This window comes from Phalacrocorax aristotelis, chromosome 6, assembly GCF_949628215.1.
Source record: "Phalacrocorax aristotelis chromosome 6, bGulAri2.1, whole genome shotgun sequence".
In the NCBI taxonomy this organism is placed as follows: Eukaryota; Metazoa; Chordata; class Aves; order Suliformes; family Phalacrocoracidae; genus Phalacrocorax; species Phalacrocorax aristotelis.
In genome coordinates, this window is record NC_134281.1 from 58251888 (window position 1) to 58271457 (window position 19570).

General features: G+C 40.6%; 1 protein-coding gene across 1 annotated transcript; it reads left to right on the forward strand.

Moving 5' to 3' along the window:
• The first annotated feature begins 1258 nt into the window (after window positions 1-1258).
• Window positions 1259-12839, forward strand: DR1 (down-regulator of transcription 1). The gene is made up of 3 exons (XM_075098144.1): window positions 1259-1478; window positions 7096-7259; window positions 10652-12839. Exons 1-3 carry the CDS (start codon window positions 1259-1261, stop codon window positions 10796-10798), a joined length of 531 nt encoding a protein of 176 aa, XP_074954245.1. The 3' UTR covers window positions 10799-12839.
• Window positions 12840-19570: the final 6731 nt, after the last annotated feature.

Sequence of the window (19570 nt, forward strand, 5' to 3'; positions counted from 1 at the left end):
GAGAGCTGCCAAGATGATCAGGGGACTGAAGCATCTCCCTTGTGTGGAAAGGCTGAGAGACCTGGGTTTGTTCAGCCTGGAGAAGGCTGAGGGGGGGTTTCATCAATACCAATAAATATCTGAAGGGCGGGTGTCAGGAGGATGGGACTCTGCTCTTTTCAGTGGTGCCCATCGACAGGCCAAGGGGCGACGGGCACAAGCTGGAACACGGGAAGTTCCACCTGAACAGGAGGACAAACCCCTTCCCTGTGCGGGTGCCAGAGCAGGGGCACAGGCTGCCCAGAGAGGCTGTGGGGTCCCTTCCCTGGAGACATTCCCACCCCGCCTGGACGCGGTCCTGTGCCCCCGCTCTAGCTGTGCCTGCTCAAGCGGGGGGTGGGACGGGGTGAGCTCCAGAGGGCCCTTCCAAACCCTACCTTCTGTGATTCTCTAATGATGGCAACCCGTGGATAAATCGGGGACGAAGAGCCGAGCACCAGCCACTCGTCCTGCATCAGGAACGAGCATACCGAGGATGCAAAATCCCCCCCCGCTGCTACAGAAATTGAGGTGGGGGAGTGCGGGACCGGGGGAAGCCCGGCCGAGGACCGAGTCCTGCTCCACAAGGAGAGCTCGGGCCCAGCCGCCCGCGCAGAGCCCCCGGCCTCGACGGCGGGGAGCGCTGCGGGTCCCTCCGCCGCCGCCCCGCGACCCCTCGCCGCCACCACCCGCACGTGGCGCCGCCTCGCGCCGCCAACGCTTCCGGCCCTCCCCGGTCGGGAGGAAGCAGGCGGCGGAAGCGTGTCCCACCTTCCGGCGGAAGCGGCGTCCCTGGCAGGTCGAGCCCGTAGCCGAACCGTTTCCGCCTCGCGGCCGTCCTCACCGTCGGGTCGGGTCCGGTCGGGCCAGGCGCCGCCGCCGCCGGGGAAGGAGGAGGGCGAAGAGGAGGAGGAGGAGAAGGCGGGCGCGAAGCTCGGCCGATCTGCCGGCTCGCCTTCCCTCAGGCTGTTCATAAGTCGGCGGCGGCGGCGGGAGCGCCCGAAGGATGTGGCGGAGGCGGCAGTGGCCGCTGAGGGAGCGCTGAGCCCCGAGCCCCGGCAGCGTTTCCCGCCTCGGCGGCGTTGGCGGCCCCCGGCCCGCTCCGGCCCGCTCCGCTCCGGCCCCTCCTCAGCCTCGCCCCTCGCGGCCCCGCCCGCCCCCCGCCCGCTCCCACCCGCGCTGGAGCCCCGGGCGGGAGCGGAGGGGGAGCCCGTGAGCGCGGGAGGTAGCGGCGGCCAGGATGGCCTCCTCGTCGGGTAACGACGACGACCTCACCATCCCCAGGGCTGCCATCAACAAGATGATCAAAGAAACCCTCCCCAACGTCCGCGTGGCGAACGACGCCCGGGAGCTGGTGGTCAACTGCTGCACTGAATTCATCCACCTCATCTCCTCCGAGGCCAACGAGATCTGCAACAAATCGGAGAAGAAAACCATCTCCCCGGAGCATGTCATACAAGGTGAGCTCCCGGAGGCGGTGTGCCTCTGCCCGGCGCGCTTCCAGCCGCCCCCGTCCCCTGCCGGCTTCTTCCTCTGCGTGGGGTGTTTTTTTTTTTTTTCCCATTGTAGGTATACAAAAGACAAAAGGCAGGGGTCTTCTGAGGGTCTGGAGGAAAAAGCCCGTGTTGCCTGGCTTGTCAGTCGCATGGCAAGGGAAGGTTGCCTTTGTGTGGTTGGAGCGGCTGTTGCTGGGGTCCAGCTCGCTCTCATTTTGTGGTTCGGAGAGTCTGCGGTGCTCGGAGTCAAGCCGCCAAAGCCGTTCGTCTTTTTCGCACCTGTGAAACGAGGTCTGCTTTTTGGAATGGCTATGCAGATTTCTTTTACAGCGTGCTTTAAGACCCTGAACTTATTGAATGCCTTTCCAATGAGAGGCTGACAAAAGATGCGTGAATGGGAACGTGGGGCCCTGGCTTTAATCCAGAGTCGTCCTATCTGGATCTTACAAAGACTAAAATATTTCTCTAGGGCTATCCTTGGAGTCCGATCGCTTAAAATTAAGCGTTTGTTTCTGTTATAGAAAGCATTTAAACGTGACCTATGCCCTTGCATCTTTTTCTGCTGTTGACTTCCACTTCCCCTTGCTTGAATAAAGGGAGAGTTCTCCATCTGTCTCTCACTTGCTTTTCTTTAAGTTCTGCCGCAAACAGGGAGTTTTCTTGCCTCATCCTGAAGTCTGCAACAGGCGTCGTTTTTCAGGAGTCACTCACTTCGCTGCTAAGTGAAGGTTGTTGATACCAGTGTCTGAGGCAAACAAATTTAGAGCAGTAACAGCGAAAGAGTACTTTATTCTGCTGCCTGGCAGAGATACTAACAGTAGCGTTTGCAGTAGAGCTATTTTCAGGACTGTGATGGTATCAAGGTAGTTTAAAAATGTTACGGTTTTTTGGTAAGGATTCTCTGTTTGAAACAACAAAAAAAATCTGATTCCTTTAGATTATATCAACTTGCTCTCTAGAAGAGTTTCAGGTATTTGACTGGATTGTGAACAGCAAAGAAAATATGTTGCATGTATGAGCTTTAATATTAAATAAAATATGTGTAAATCTTGAAGGTTAGCAAAGCGACTTCATCACAGAAGCTCAGGATGTCAAGAGTAAGACTTGTGTTTGCATGTGGAAGCATACTTTGAGTATGGTGCTTCTAAGTACATGGATACTGTCTTCAAGTGACCACCAAACGTTTGAGCTCAGTTCCTAACAGAGAAGTAGACATGATCTTTAGGGTTGAGGACGATAAAGAATTCATGTATGAAAGTATTTTTTGCTTAGTAGTGGCGGTCCTTAGAAAAGATTTCACCTATTGCTGCTGTAGGGTTAGTCTGGGTGTTTTGGAAAACAAATTGCAACCAAAGTGTGTGTGTGTATGTTGCGCATGTGTATATACCATGTACGCACTGTGTGTGTTCATATCAGCACGTGGTCCCAAACCAAGTATTTTGCTGGGTTCTAGGTGGTTATGCTACCAGATTTTAGGGATAGGAAAAATAGTTTTCAAGTTAGATGCATATTTTTTATTCAGATATCACTAAGGAAAACATTGGAGGTGTAACTGTTTTTGTAATGCTCCAGAGATGGAAGGAATTGTTGTTGGATATTCTGCTGTTCTTATCTCTAGGGAGGTGTGTGTGCGCTATTAGCTTCTTGCAGATGCTGGTCAGTTGGCAGATGTTCCCTCTGTGAGGTATGAGGGTTTAGATGGCTAATTTTGGAAACAGTGGTTATGTGTATATAGCTATAGCATTTCAGCATTTTCATCCATCTTCGTAGATTCTAGATACTGGCTGTGCTGACTGCCTTTTAATGTCGCTCCATGGCAATGATGCTCACAGTTTGAGTAATTGAAATATGTTTGTTGTGGTCATCCAGGTATCTTCTTTCTTTTGAATGCTCAGACCAGTTTGCTTGGAAGTAAAATGAGGCTAACAGCCATCGCATCACACCTGGTCCAGTCTAGACACAGGCTGCCGCTAAGAGGAATCTTTTTGTACCCTCCCTAGAGCTGGATCTAGTAATTGCTGATCCAACTGACCCTGATGCTTTTTGAGAATCTAGGGGGGAGCAGAGCTTTCTGTCAGGTGAGTTTGCTTGTCTGACTGTTCCTGTAACCCAGAAGTTACTGGATTGGAGTGAGGAGCAGGAAGGGTATTTCACTGTGAAGGAGGAAGGGGAGAGTCGCTGTGGTTGGTGACACCCTGCCATTGGACTCTAATAGAGGTAACGCGAAACTGCACTTTGTCATTGTACTTACGTGTTTGGCAGCAGCAGTGCTTAAGACACCCCTTCCTTTGCCACGCTAGTGAAAATGACTGTGTGGCCACGCGCAGAGCTAGAACTCTCTCCCATTTCCACTGGGTTACACTTCACATAGATGAAGTCCTGGCTGTCTTTCATTGTGTGGCAGCACAAACGCTTGACTGTGCTGTCAACAGCATAGGGAAAGGAAAGCAGAGGCTTCTTGCATCCCGTGAGAGATCCGATTTGGTAGATGTACTCAGACTCTGTCAAGTGCTCACTGCTAGTGATAAAACACAAAGTGGCTTCCCTGGAGAGTACCTAAAGGCATCAAAGCTGCGTAATAGTGGAGATAGTCTCTGTGTTTATTGTTGAGTCCCACCATCAGGAACCCAGTTGTGGGTCTGAGACTCTAATAAGCAAATGAATATCCTTCCACCCTGGAAGAGAAAATAGCCTTGTTCGACAGTTAGGTGAGTCATGATGAAGCAGGCTTTTAATGATAAATTAAACTTCCGTTGAATTCTGAAAATGGCGAGATGTTAAATCACTGTTTTTATGAGGTCAATTACTCTGATAACTTGGTCTACATATAACTGTTGTGCAGTAAGGTAGGCTGTGGATTGATGGTTTCTTTTCATAGACTGTTAGGGTATGGGCAGTGTTTACATTAGCATTTAATGTTAAAGAAATTCAAACAACTGTTAATGTTTGGGGTGTTACTTTGGAAGATATTTTTCTTTGAAAGGAGCACAAAAAGTTAAAAATTTTGGATATGAATGACCTGATTATATAAAAAACAAATATAGAACTATTTATTCTTAACTGATTCATCAGAGATCTGCAACTTCATGCAGTCTGTAAGAGTGGGAAGAATCTGGGCAAAGGGTAGTTGTGATTTGGTGTTTGTAAATACAAGAAGTCTGCTCCCTCCCCCCCACCCCAAAAAAAAAAACCAACAAGCTGTGTTTTGGGATGGTTGTTTACATTTGGTGAGATCATCCTAACCTCAGTAAGATACCGAATTTTCATCAGTCTGGGTAGACATGTAGATTTCAGACTCAAGAAATAGACCTTAAATTTTGGTGGAACAGTAGCTCTGCTAAAGTAATAATTACTTGTCGCACATTTTAGCACTGTGCTGGTATAAAGGGATTCATATTCCTTCCATGCCTGTGTTCTGTAAAGCCTTGATGTGTTTCAACAAGATAGTAAATTTCTTAAGTGGTTTCACAGCCGGACAAATTTTGATGCACTAGACCTATGGTGCATATGTGGTTCTTCAAAGCTTTATTATGTTGAACAATTGTACAAATCTGTCTTGGTTATAGCACATGTTTTCTTTTTGATATTTCTTTTTTTAGTGTGTGATATTCAATACATAACTGTAAGTTCTTTCCATTAGTTTATTTTCTTTTAAGGGAAATTTAAAATTTCTGTAAAAGCATATCTTGCTGTTGACTTCAGATTGGGCAGTTGTTCATATTCCAACGCAGCAGATTGCGAGCCCTGATCACTCTGCATGTTCTTTTGACAAACACCTACATATTTGCTATGATGGTTTGTCTTGGTGATGTTAGACTTGTGGAGTTCTTTGAATTTCATACTTTGGTTTAAAAATTATTACTTTGGCTAGTTTATTGTATTTTATTTATTTTTATAAACATTATAATGTTTGCATTTTAAAGTTGGATGAATTCTTCAGTATTTACAGGCTGCTTAGCTAACTAGTTCTGGTCCATGAGACATGGATTTGCCTCATATCTGCTGAGGTTGGTTTAAACAAGTTTCTGAAGGTTTTTGATAATTCTCGTAGAAACTGTGGGCTAATTAAGACAGTGTTTCCAGTGTCTGTGCGTGGGCCGAGGCCGAACTGACATACTGTCTCTGAAGTAATTTGATTATCTCTGAATCAGTTTGTCTTCTAACTTTATGTTTCTTAAGAAATAGGTAGTATGTAAATTCATTTCTGAAATGTTATCTGTTAAAGGAATGGTAGTCCTGCATGACTAGATGGCTGCACGGTGCTGCCCTACTGAAGACAGTGTATTGCCTCCTTGAGTACAGGTTGGAAGTGGAAAACTTAGAGAATGCCTTTAGCTTATTGTTTAGGTGTATGATACAATGGCATGCTGCGGCAGTTACGGGTAGGGGAAGGTTGCTTACAAAATTAATGTTAGAATATAGTCTGAGTTAGTTACACCAACAGTTTGTTTATAGCAAGTTGTTGATTGACGTTGTGCGGTTTATTTTAGTGCTATTTCCTGAATGGCTTGTGACATAAGGTTGAAATAAAGTAAGATAAAGGTTAAACCAACTATCTTTCTGTAAAGAAAACTGATTTGTATGAACAGTGGAAATGAACCAGGTATTTTATTAAACTGATACTTGTTGCTAGCATACCTGGTGTTTATGTAATATTTCTAGCGTATTCCGTAATAGGTTCCACTTTGAGGTGTGTGTATGTGTGGAGGCGTATCACAGTAAATGGTGAATCAGGAAACAGAACGTGCCTTTTGTCACATACTCTACCTGGGTTTTTATAATCCTTCCTGTTACTTTTGCATTCTTCAAAAAAACTGTTGTTGCAGGATATAGCTGCATTTCCAATTTCTTTGGGCAGATAAAAGTGCAAGATTTTAGTTTCTGAATACGTTTTCATGTGGAGATAGATAAAAGGGTTTCTGTTCAGAAATAAAACAATAAAGAGATCCTACATAACTTTGTGTGAACTATCCATTTTTAGCTTCTTGGCACTTGAAATATGAGTTTAGATATTGATAGAAAAAGCTAAAAAATTCATAAGCCTAAGGCAATATTAATTATTTCTGTCTTAATGAAGGATCTGTGATCATTTTACGTGCATTGTTTTTGCTCTGTTATACATTGCTAATTTACCTTCTACTGAAGACTTGTAAGATAGCTGGGAAGAGAGAATCCCTGAGAGATTAAAGGCTAACAATTCAGATAGGAAGGACTTCTTAGATGCCTGATTCTCATACGTAGAGGATGGGAGTAAGATGTCTTATGAAAAATAATGACCTTCTCTAGCAAGAAAAGTATCTGAAAGCCTTGAATCCACTGCAAGTGCAGACTTCCTTGGTTGTACTGGACTAACCTTGACTTTTCTAGCCTGAAAACACGCACTCTTAAATGGCATAGGAGAAGAGACAGGGAAAATAGCTGTCAGGTCCTCTTTCTGAACACAGAATTTTGTCACCAGATGATAGAAGAGTGATCAAACTCTACTACTTTTTTTTAATTATTCTTTTAACTAAACAAATCTGTATTTATTATCAAAAGCTTTGTAGAAGATGAACAATGTGTTTTCTTTCTTTCTTTGTAGCACTAGAAAGTTTGGGGTTTGGCTCCTACATCAGTGAAGTAAAAGAAGTCTTACAAGAATGCAAAACAGTAGCACTAAAGAGAAGAAAGGCCAGTTCACGCTTGGAGAACCTTGGCATTCCGGAAGAAGAGCTTCTAAGGCAGCAACAGGAATTATTTGCAAAAGTAAGTGAAGCAATACTTGTACTGATGAGGTTGGAAAAATTAATGCTGCAGGTCTAGTGCCACAAAAACACACACACACCTCAAGAAATATCCCCTTCCTCATGAACTGCATCTAAGATGCTATTGACCTTGGCCTGTCTGAATTGGGGAAAGTAAAGTCAAAATATAAGATGCTGCTACTTGTTACTTCTGTGATTTGACATATAGAACTTTGTATACAGACAAATTTTATACTCTATGCTTAAAAAGTATGTTTTTATGCTGATACTTAGGTATTTCCATTTTGCTGTAGAGAATACATTAAGAATTACTTGGCTGAGGAAGTAAAAGAATGACAGCTGGTGTTCTAGGAAATTACCAGTTTTGATGCATTAAAAAGTGACAATATCTTTTCTGTTTCTGGCCATCAGTGCACAAATGTTCTTTCTTAGGCTTTGAAAGAAATGTTTAATCGTTTGAAATTTCTAATTTGTCCTTTCTCATCTTTCTTTACTCTTGGCAAGACTCTAATTGAGTGAATTCATGCATAAATTTTTAAAGAGGCAATTCAGGCATAGGAAAACCATTTGCCTGCAAATTCGGTGTGCATGCGCGTGCACACACACACACACACACTCTCCTTCATCCCCGCCTTTTGCCCTCCCAGCTTTCCCAGATAGCTCATGAACATCTCCAAGTTTAAATGACTAAAAGCCAATTTTCACAGAATCACAGGCTGGAAGGGGCCTCAGGGATCATCTACTCCAACCTTCCTAGGAAGAGCAATTTTATTTATTTATCTTTCTACACCATCCTTCTCCTCACTACTCTCTTAGTTTGACAAGACGACCATTCTCTAAACTAAGTGATGTGAAAATTTTCTTGGATTTCTCTTTCCTCTTAACCAAGGAATGAGTTTAATTTTCTCAGTTTGTTTAATTTCCTCTGGTGAAAACGCTTATTCAGTTACATGTTCTCATGTCTGATTACTGCGACCCTCACTCCCTTTCGCTATACTTGTATCTTGCCAAAACAATAACTGCTGGTTTTCATATTACTACGTGCCAACTATTTTAATCTTAAATGCATGATGAGTTTTAAGGCATTTAATGTTTCAGCATACCCTGTAGCTACTGTCAGCATGCAGTGAACTAGTTATGATAAATTCTTGTCTGCTGAACTTCTGTTTGACTGTACTAACGTTAGAAAGACCAGTATGGCTGCTTCTGGTCTAAGGGTGAGATTTACAAATAATAGTCAGTTTGACAACTGGTTTGTAATTACTATTTTTTTCAATTAACTTAGCGATTTATACAAAATAAAAAAGCATCAAATAAGGTGTGTTAAGGGAGTACTAGCTCCTGAGAAACATTAAAACAAAATAAAAATGCTAAAACCGTGGGTGCCTTGCGTAAGCCACACTTGTATCTAAGGAATGACCTGTTGAGGTATGTTCTTTTTTAACTCCATAATACTGTGCCTTAATGTCTAATTAAGGCAACGCATGCAAGTTTGACAAGATTGTATGAATGAATTTTTTTTTTAAATACTCTTTGGTAATACGGAAAAATCTTTGTTTAGATTCAAAGATGGCAGTCTCATTTTTCAAAAATGCTAGTTGTGATATGCTGTTGGAGGTGCTGTAATTATACTTAAAAATACTTACACAAATGCATGTTCGTTTTTGTGCTGATCATGTTAATATTCTGGAGCATGACGCTAATGCTGACTTCTTGCTCCAGTTTTAAAATACTTGCCTGTTAATCTTATGAATGTTTGACGCCTATAGTTTGGATGATTGTAAATATCTGAAGTCAGTGGAATGGCTTATCCTGATGTTCATGCATATCTGTAAGTTTCTGTGCAAAACAAGGGCCTTAACAGATTTGGGGTTTTTTGAGGCTTCCTCACTAAAGTTCATCTTTGCAATGAATGAATTAAGTTTATCAGATGCTTATAAAGCTTCTTAGGCAATACAGCCCAATGGAATTTTAACTTTTTTCCCCATTTTTGAAATGGCTCAGTGATATCATTATAAATACGGCAGTGAGGGTAGGCGCTGACAAAACGATCCATCCAGTGTGAAGTGCTGAGCCTCTGATTTCTGGTGCATGCATGTGTATCACCTCGTTGAGCGTACAGTAAACTTCATTGTAGCAAGGTCGGTCAGGAGCCCTATTGTTATCTTGTGTGTGATAAATATTTATGCCTCTCCTACGTGTACAGATGCTGCTGTCTTCCTTTGTTTAAAACTTCACAATGTCTTAAATTATTTTCCAACCCTTGTAACTTCACTACCACTTGAAGATTGAAATGTTGGAAAGTCTTAATTGGGAAGAGATTTCTCCCTCTGTAAAAGTATTTTCTTTTCATGCTAGAACAGACTGAGGAAATGTGACGCTTCATATAATAATGAAAGGCTCCCATTTTTTCATTTCGCTAAGTAGATAAAATGGTTTTGGTCGTTTTCCAATGCATCATCTTTTAGCATCTTGAGGTTTGCAAAACTGAAATTTGCCGATGCTTTGGAAAAAAATAGGAAAATTCAGTCAGTGCAATGGGATTAGAAGGGAAATCATTACATTCTTAGTGATGACTTGTAAAAGTAGAAAAGTGAAGACGACTGAAGATTTTTAAGAACTTTTCCCTAAAATTCACTCAAAATAGAAACTGAATTTTTAACTTCAATACAATTGACGAGTATACTGTTGATATGAACAGTAGTTGCTGAAAAACAAGTGAAAACCCTGGATAGAAACATGAGAGGTCACCAGCTGAACTATTTGAAATGTTTTGTTAGAACATGTTGTACCTTTCAGTAAAGGACTGTGCCTTTCTGTAGCAAAGCCATCCTCAATCTGCATACCCGAATTTGAGAAGATCATACACTGCTCTGTTTGCCAAAGATTGCTTCGCAAAGTAAGATAGTGGCTTGCTTGCTTTGTTTTTGTAACAGCGTGTGTCTTTGTGGTACTGTTGGATGGTTTCATAATGGCAAGTTTTAGTATTTGTAATCAATGAAGTAGAGCTGCTCTTGTTTCAGAACTGCGATTAAATGCTAAGATCCCTTGAAATTGAAGCCTAAAATTTGCATTGCTTTGCCTGACTTAATTTTTCCATTAGGAAGTGGTTCAGCACAATCCTTACAATGGAACTTAAGCACACCAGCTCCTGCCTCTTGTTTTTGTGACTAAATCCTCCAAATGGCGGCCTCTTTAGAGGAAGAGAGAATATAGCTAGGCATCTCGGTACAAACAATTAAGGTACTTCTAGATATGTTTTTATAGGTACAAGTAATAAAAATCATACAAAAGGAATCTGCAGGTGCAGATAAAACTGCTTTTAAAGATAAGGTGCTTTAGAGATTCTTCACAAGCTATGTATGGCCTTAACAATTAAATTCATGTCTTTAGGCTAGACAACAGCAAGCAGAACTGGCGCAGCAGGAATGGCTACAGATGCAACAAGCAGCTCAACAGGCGCAGCTTGCTGCTGCCTCAGCCAGTGCATCCAATCAGGCAGGATCCTCTCAGGATGAAGATGATGAAGATGATATCTGAAATTCACCAGCTGAGTTTGTCTTTACTAAGAAATATTTTTCCTGCACAATGAAAACAGTGAAATGAATGCTTACCTGTAAGTTTGTATGCATCATGGACTGGCAATTGGTATTCTAGGGGTGTCTGCTGTTGTGTGCTGTACATGTATAAACTGTCTTTTTTTGAACTCTTGAAGATTTAAGGTTCAGTATCATATCAACTTTGGATTTTTAATGGTGTATATGGAAATTTTAGATAGCAGTGCGTCATTTATTTGATCAATAAACAGTGTTACAATAAACAACAAGTTTATAAAATATAGTGAGATTTATACAAAAAGCTCTAAATCCACATTTGCATTTCTTCCCTTTTAACTAAACTATAAAATCTTACTTAGAATTTTTAATTGTTTTTTGGGGGAGTGGTACAGTAGGCATAATCTGTTAATGGGAAAAAAGCAGAGTTCAGCATAGTAGAGTCTGAATTCTCAGTTCTTTTTAAAATGAGGATGTATATGGCAATAAGTATTATATATGCTCAAAATACCACACTTGCTAAAATTTGAAAATGATACATTTTCACCAAGCTAGGAAAGGGTATGTTTAGTAGGAGTTGTACAAATTCAGTCATTTTTGTATAGGGGTGAAAAAAAGAAACCCGTGGTTTTATTATGGCATCCCTTGACAGTCCTAACTGAATATTTCACTTCACAGACTGCCTGGTTTGAAGAACTAACCCTTCTATTATTCCACTCCAGATTAATGTTAACTGTCATTGATGGTATTTCGTAGTCCAGATCTATTCATATTGTTGAAATACAAAGCTGGAACTTGATGGAACAGAATTGTTGTAGTGCCACTGACGTAACTGGGAATGATTAACTATTCAAGCCTATGAAGGCAAAAGCTGAAGCTAAGAGCATGCTTGCCATAAAAGAGGGAATTTATTTAACCTTGATTAGTCATTGTTGTCAGCATAATGCTAACATTCTCCAGACTAGATTGCCGCTGGATTACTAAGATACCTTGTTGAAAGATAACATTTTCTTCATTTAAATTGGTTCGTAGGTAAGTCCAAGTTTTTGATAAACTATTCCCCAAGAGTGATCAGCAATACATGGAACAGAAATGATGTAGTAGTCCTTTTGATAGTTGATTTGAAAACTCTGTTGATTAATGGATGAGCAGCTGTTCTTTGTGTTGAAATAAAGCACAGTAGTGTCCGTTGCTGACTCTTGATGTGTTACTTGAAGTAATACTGGCATATCTTCTGGTACACTAATCTGAGCAGACTAGAAAAGCCACTTGCATGCTGCTGTTGACGATCCAATAGCTCTTTGACAACATGGATTGTTTTATTAACTTATGTCCTCAGAAACTTGCTCTAGCTGGAAATCTTGGGGAGGGCTGCAGCAGCCTGTTTACATAAGGATGCAAACAGAAAATGGTGTGCCCATTTTTACAGAAAGATCTGAACAAGGTACAATTGGCACATATTCAGATCTTGGTCACATAGTGACTTTTGATTTAAATTTGAGATACGCTGAGTTGCATATTGAATAAATGTGAACACTTCCTTAAACGCATTCATGCAGTGAAAATCAGAATAGCATTTGTTTGAATGTTTAACTTAAAAAAAAAAAAAAAAAAAAGAAGAAAAAACAAAAGAAAAAAACCTTTTGTGGATACTATATGAGCTATGTTAGGCAAGGTTTGACCGAGGAAGGTGGTTTTCTGTAAAGGTTTAAGTACCAAAGGTAGAAAATCTAGTCTAGTGATACAATGTTAATGTGCAGTGTTGGCTTTTCTAATTTGTACTGTAACACCTTCACACTTTATATTTTAAATGAGTCTTTTCCTTTTAAATAATATTAGGTATATTTTCACACCTTTCTTTTCTGATGCAGAATTCAGGTTAACATTTTACTGCATCTGGTATGTATGGTGTAATATGTTTGGATCCTTGTGACCTTTCTTTTGGACAGTCTTGTGCTTTTTCATATGCTGTATTCTTCAAGCAATAAAATTCTGATGTGTTTTTATAAAATTGCTTTTATATTTAATGAATAGTCTGTCTTCTTCATTGCATTTATAAAGAAAAAAGTTAAGACTGCTTAAATCTCTGCTGTTATTTTGACCCCACCGAACACTTCTTGTGACCAAAGTCTTTGCAACCCAAGCGCTTTTGGATGGCGTTGCCATTCACTGGGGTTGTTAATGCTTGCAAACAATATTTCTGGGCTCGACCTGCTCTCTTTCCTCTTGGGAATTGCATTTTGTGTATATGCATTTTTATAACCTGACCTTCTTAACTTGAAAAGTTGGACAAGACCCCTGTAGATCAGGTATAACCTCCTGAAATACTCTGTTTAACAAAGTGAAAGACCAGAGGCAGAGGCTGGGGAAATAAGAATGTAGGTTAGTCTCCTGTTGAATTCATTTCACATAGGTAGTCTTGTTTAGAGACTATACTTATTCAGCCATTCCACCTCAAGTATGAAAAGCAGACTCTGGCAGTTGCAGGGAGAGAATCTTCACAGACCTTTCAACAAACTGAATTTTGTGTTACTTTCCTGTTGTGCTTCCACGTACTAGCTGTTCAGTGAAGACAAGGGATTTCTGAATTTGTGGTACCACTTATTTTTTTGGTACGCTGGATACATAAAGTTTGGTTAGTGAACTGTATTGTTACTTTGTCTCAGAAGAAACATGTACAAGGATGTGTCTGATTCTTAAATATTGAATTGATAAGATTATCTGTGGGTTTTCTATAATTATTCTGACGGTCTGTTTCAGAGTGCTTTTACTAAGTGACTTGCTTGCGAAATCTTTCTTTTCTGTTATTTTAATAAAGTGTATGTCTGGATGATGTTGTGGATAATGAATATAGTTGTATTTACTACACTGAGGTACTTTTAAAGGAAGTGTCTTAAGGATTCTATATGTCAAATACATAAAACAGCATTTGAATTTCACTGCTTAAATGTGGCTGGTTGAGTTTGGTATTGAAACACTGGAAAGGAATTTCTGCAAGAATGGAAAAAGTGTCCGAAAGCCACAATTATAAATGGCACTCTGCAGATTTTGTAAAAGTATCTCCATTAAGGAGGACTCTGTGTAATAATGCCTGCGTTGATCTTAAAATTTTGAAATAGTGCCAAGTCAAGGGCATAAAGTGACTTAATGATCGTTGTGGAACAGCAAAACCCTTATTCCGAAATGTGCACCTCATTTTAGTCTCCTAATGTTGGATTGCCATTTTGTGTAAACCGTGCACAAAGCAATGTGGGAGGAGGAGCGTAATATGAAAGGTTGAGGATGCTGAGGTTAAATTTACTTTCGGTATGGCGCTAAGATGGAAAAGTTTTACTTCGCAGCTTACACAGTGGGCGCACATCTGTGGGATACTGGCCAGCTTTAAGACGGATTTTGCTTACAGATAAATTAGACAGTCTAGCTCTTTGATCCCTTGGACTTGTGGAAAATCTACTCAGTGAATGTCCCATCTGCGACTGGCGTATGCCGGGTGTAACTCGGTGATGAAACGGAGTGTCAGAGAGGCTTAGCGTAGGCCAGTTAAGGTTTGCTGGCAGTCAGGAATGATTGGTTCCGTTTCAAAAGATGTTTGTGCTTAGTTTGAATATTTTTTTTTTCCCCCTGATCGAAATGAGTGTTTTTCTTGTTGGTTCCATGCAAACACAGCTACAGAAATGAGTAATTTTGAGAATTTAATAATGGCAATGGCAGTAGTTACCCCAGTTCTTGGATACGTGAGGCAACAAGTATGCTAGAGCTGTGCATTCCCGGAAGGGAATGCATCAAGTGAATGCTTGAATTGGAGGCTGTTCTTTTCTGTGCTACTGTGCTGCAATGGAACTGAGCCAGTATTTGAGGGGGTGGAGGTTTTGCAGCAGAACGATTAGACAGTGAATCCAATTGGATGTGCCAGGTCCCACACGTGAATCATTCATAAATCCCGTAAGCATGGGTTTCGCTGTGTGGATGAATCTAGCATAAACTTGAATAACCTAGGCTAGAAATACGTAGCAGACGATGCTCCTGCATATGTTGGGAAAGGGGACATTTGATTTTAATTCTTCACGGCTGTGATTTATTGTCATATCAACTGCAGGAATACAACATGAAGACTTCTGTCCCGCAGCCCGAACCAAACGTTCAAGTAAGGATTGACAGCACTTGCTACAACCTGTTTCCTTCTTCCTGAGTTGTAAATGTGAAGAGCTACTACGCTTTACGTATCTGGGGTGAAGATTTATAAGAGGCATATGAAATTATGTAAAGATTACATTTCAATTTAAGGCTGAATGTTCATGTGGTTAATTTTTATAATACTTTAGCAATGTTTTTTTTTCTTGTTTCGAAGAAAGTCATGGGTATTAAACTGGAGGCACTGAACTATTTTTTTCATTTGCGTCAAAGAGAGAAGAATGTCACCATAGCAAGGTCTGGACTTGATTTCTCCCTTTCCCCTTCCCTCAGCCCCCACCTAGGATAACTGATGTTGTTGGAATAGTGTTACTGTATAGCATAACTTTGAACAGTTTCCACACTCATTTCACAGTAGGAATTAAACCAGTTTTGGTGTTAGTTCAATACAGTTACTAGTCAGTATTCATAAACTTTCGTATCTTCAAAGCGCTGTACAAGCATTAGTTAGGCGTAGGCAATGTTACACTGCCCAGTGTAATAATGTCGGTATTCGAACAGTCCATACTGTGCTTTGAAGTTAACACTTTCACATGCTACAGAACTAAAAGGTGGTGCACTATGTAGAGGAAGAAGATGTTATCTTCACGTCACACTTCTTGGAAGGGTGACTCATCTGGAGAGCCCGTAATTGGGAAAACATACTTGTTACAAAAGTCATTGTCAGAGATGAAAGCATTTATTTGTAATAGCACAGTGCTTGGTTTCAGTAATGTTGTGTTGAGGTTTCATTCTGTCACCTACAGAGTGAAAAACCTCAGCGAAACTAGAAAGCAAATTCAATGTCCTCTTTGTTTCAGGTACAAATTTGCTTTCTCAGGCAGCAGTGTAAGGCCGTGGAAGAGAACTAAATTTATCAGGGCAGTGGTAGTGTTAGTAATGCAAAAAATCTGAGAGTCTTCACCATCCCATCCTGCGGTAGAAGAGACTTCGCTTCTAAAAACGTAAGAAAATCTGTATGCTGAAGGAGGAATATGAGCAACAAAGATCTATTTTTTTCCCGTACTGTAATGCAAACAGATAACTGGTACAACTTTTCATGCGTAGATAATTATTTTTCAGGCAGGTAAAATTCAAAACTTTTAAATAAAGACAGTGTCTTCTTAAAATTGCACTTACGTACATCTTCTCTGATGGTGTTATGTATTCTGTGCCTATAGTAATTTAATTGTCTGGGATTGCTGGGTAATTGTCTCCAGCTAAACTCACTATCCTTACGTTATAAACAACTTGTTTTCATGTTTTTAATATGTTCTAATGTTTCAAAACTGTTGGAAACAATCATGTTTGAATTTCTACAAAAATTTTACGGTTTTTAAGATGCTTACAAAATGGTTTTAAAAATACAGTTCTAAATAAAATTGAAACAAAACTCAAGCTTTATAAACAAATGAAATTAATTTATGTTAATGTGCTCTATAATTAAAATGAAAGGGGCACTTTTTGACTGATTGTGAAATAGAGACTTATTCAGGATGTGAAAACATAGGGCTGAACTGTCTGTCACTGCTGTCAGTGAGCCATCTTCTCCAAAATGTGGAAAAATGTTATTTCACCTATTTTAGAAGCGTTAGCTGATGCTCTTGAGACAAAAAAATCACCCCTCAAACTTTTCTCTCAGGAAACTGATGAACTGGCTTCCCTTCACAGATGAAAAGGACCTAAGGCATGAATCACACCGTCCTGCAGGAAGAACTACAGTTGCAGACAAGCCTGGAGGGAGAGGACATTTCATTCATTGTTTTAACTGGGTTTTGCTTTTATGATGTGAAAGAGGGATTGAGGATTGGATGTTGCCCTAAAATTAAATCGCTGGTATTGACTGTGTTATAATAGCCTATTTTACAAGTTTCACCTTTATAAATGCAGAATAGAGCTTCTGAATGCCAAAATAGATTTTTTTCATATGTACCTGTGTTCAGATATTTTTCTGTAACCTGCCTCAGTGGTGTATATATTCCAACGCAGAGGGGTGGTTTAGTCCTCAAATTCAGTCGAATTTTTTACTTGGTGCTGAAAATGGTGCTTTTTTTTTTTTAGTGTGAAAAAAAGGTGATAGGAAATAGTGACACGGTAACTTCTTTTTGTAGACTAGCTATTGAAGACACAAAGGTAGTAGCAACACAACTGAAGCCTAACGTTTTGTACATTTCATTTTCAAAAGTTCATCAGCTGAGGAGATCTGGACATAAGGAGAGTACCCAAGGTAGCGGTAAATCCAAAGGGAAAAACCCCAGCTACTGGAAATGGGTGTGCTACGGAAGGAAAAGTACAGTTTTAAGAAACTGTATATTCTCCCCTTTGCATCTCGCCTTGTCTCCAAGGGAAGAATATGCAAAGACAAAGGCGGGTGCGGGGGAAAGACTCTTCCTAGGGTTCCCTAGGGCTCCCTGTTAGGTTTGATGATCTGCCTTTAAGTCCAAAGAGCAGGCCTTAGTCTTCAAAATTAGTTAAATAGAGCTCCAAAATGTGATGTCACAAAAATAAAACTCCTTCCTAAACAAGTGATTATTTTTGGGTTTATTTCTTTGGGAATGCTTGAGGCTTTCAGCAGTTAGTCTCTGAACTTGGGGCAAATAAGAATGATAAACAGTTGTAGCTATCGTTATTAATGCAAGAGGGAGATGTGGAAAGGTAATTGATTTGCTTTGTGGGGTATCTGTTTTATGCCCCACAGATTTAAAATAAGAAGGGAAGGACACCTGAAATTAAACGACTGATCACTGAAATGAAATCCTTTAAAGGGGAGAAGTCAAGACCTGCAGCGGTGTGGAAGGTAGGACACTCAAGGAATCGTTGGCCTTCTCAGTTTCAAATTCATGTAACTCCTACCTTACTCAGTGAAATAGGATCTGATTGACTACAGCAGACACAGGTGGTTGTTATGTTGTACTGCTCGTTCTTTCGCTTGCCAGCAGGCGGCTGTCAAGTTCAGGAAATGGGTTTCAGCTGGATGTGTTGAAAACCTGTTAACTGAGCCTTACAGGCTCTGGTGATAATTCATGAAGCAGTTTTAAATTAAAATTCCTTTAACGAGAGTAACCAGTAACCCGGGATACTGATTATGTTCGAATGGTAAGGCAGATTTTGCACAACTGCATATAGATTTGTGTTTCTGATGATAATTCAAAGTCAGATGGTAGTAAAATACTTTAGCAAGTCTGAAAATGGGTGGTGCTGATCCTCAGCTCCACATTCATGCGCTATTCGTTTTTCTACAGCTTGAATTAGTACCATGGCAGATTCTCCATCTTTCAATATCGGTACAGAATGTCAATCCATCAGCTCTGCTCGAAAGCTTCTAGCTCATCGATGGCAGATACCAGTTACTATTCAAGTCTTTAGTTATTATTTCAAAACTAATGATCTTTATGCCTGTAGATGACATGGTAATGAAAAATGTTGACTATCAGAATTCACCAAAGCTATACCTAACTCTGCGTATCAGATACAGCTCGGTGTTGTTTTACTGTAAGGAAATCTGCATGGATGGGGTTGTTGGGAGAACGGAGAAGTCATGGCTTAGGTGAACTGGCGATACGAGACATGAAGGTAGCAAAGCCCTGCCGTTTGTGGTTATGGTTTGGTATAAATCTGAAAGTTCATGCAGTTAAAGCAAATGGATATATATTATTCAAGCAGGTAATGCAAGCATTACAGAATTGAAAATTATATTTTGAGATCATGATTTATGGGCATTCCCCACTATTTTGTAATTGTCCAGCCTCCAGCTTGGGATACAGTTGTATGTTATCAAAAGGAAATGCTAAGTTATCATGTGATGGTCTTGCTTCACTGGAAAAAGGCAAATTCCTGTGAAATACAAGGCTGTTTGTAGTTAGAATATTGCTAGTTGATGCTGACTGACGCCACATTTCCTCTGCTACATATGGCATGGAAAGATGAGCTCTTGGCTATAGTGCAGGCAAAAAGAGCAAACACAGGATATTTCCTAGCAGATGGAAGTTCTCATTTTCCTCCTATTTATAGCTGGTGTAAGTAGTGTCCTTTCAGTTCTGTTATCCCATCACTGGTGATGTCTTTCTGTTTTGCTTGCTGAGACGAGAGAAGAAGAAACATACCTTTCTTCTGCACGTCAAATACATTTCAGTACAGACTGTGAAAGATGGCGGGGTACAGTTCTTCCCACAAAAACTCAGAGGGGAGGGGAAAATTGGAATTGGGTCACCCTAAGCAGTGGCTGAAGCTGCATTAGTAAGTACAGTTTTCCTTCTGCCTTGAAGGCAGGGGTGGTGTGGTCTAACTATAGAGTCTCCTGCTGATTTTCTGCTTTAAAAAAAAAAATTAGTACTCAGAGTAAAACTGTAACTTTATTTCGCCTAATAGTTGAAAGAGGAAGTGGAAGTAAGCCTCTAGTCAGATGCACAGCTCCAAACGCTTTGCGTACTGTGGGTTACGGTTAAATAACCGGCCTCTGGGAGGCAGAGGAAATCTGGAGAACTCTGCACAAGTTGAAGTGTCGGATGCGTATTCTTTTGTCTCAAAGTATTTCCTGAGCTGTAAAGGAATTATTATCCACTCACTACATGGAGGCATTATGAACATT

What these genes read in the sequence shown, in the direction of transcription:
- DR1 (XM_075098144.1), top strand. Translation starts at nt 1,259, where the DNA reads ATGGCCTCCTCGTCGGGTAACGACGACGACCTCACCATCCCCAGGGCT. An exon ending in CCCGGAGCATGTCATACAAG is followed by an intron (nt 1,479 to 7,095) that starts GTGAGCTCCCGG and finishes CTTTCTTTGTAG; the next exon opens with CACTAGAAAGTTTGGGGTTT. An exon ending in AACAGGAATTATTTGCAAAA is followed by an intron (nt 7,260 to 10,651) that starts GTAAGTGAAGCA and finishes TCATGTCTTTAG; the next exon opens with GCTAGACAACAGCAAGCAGA.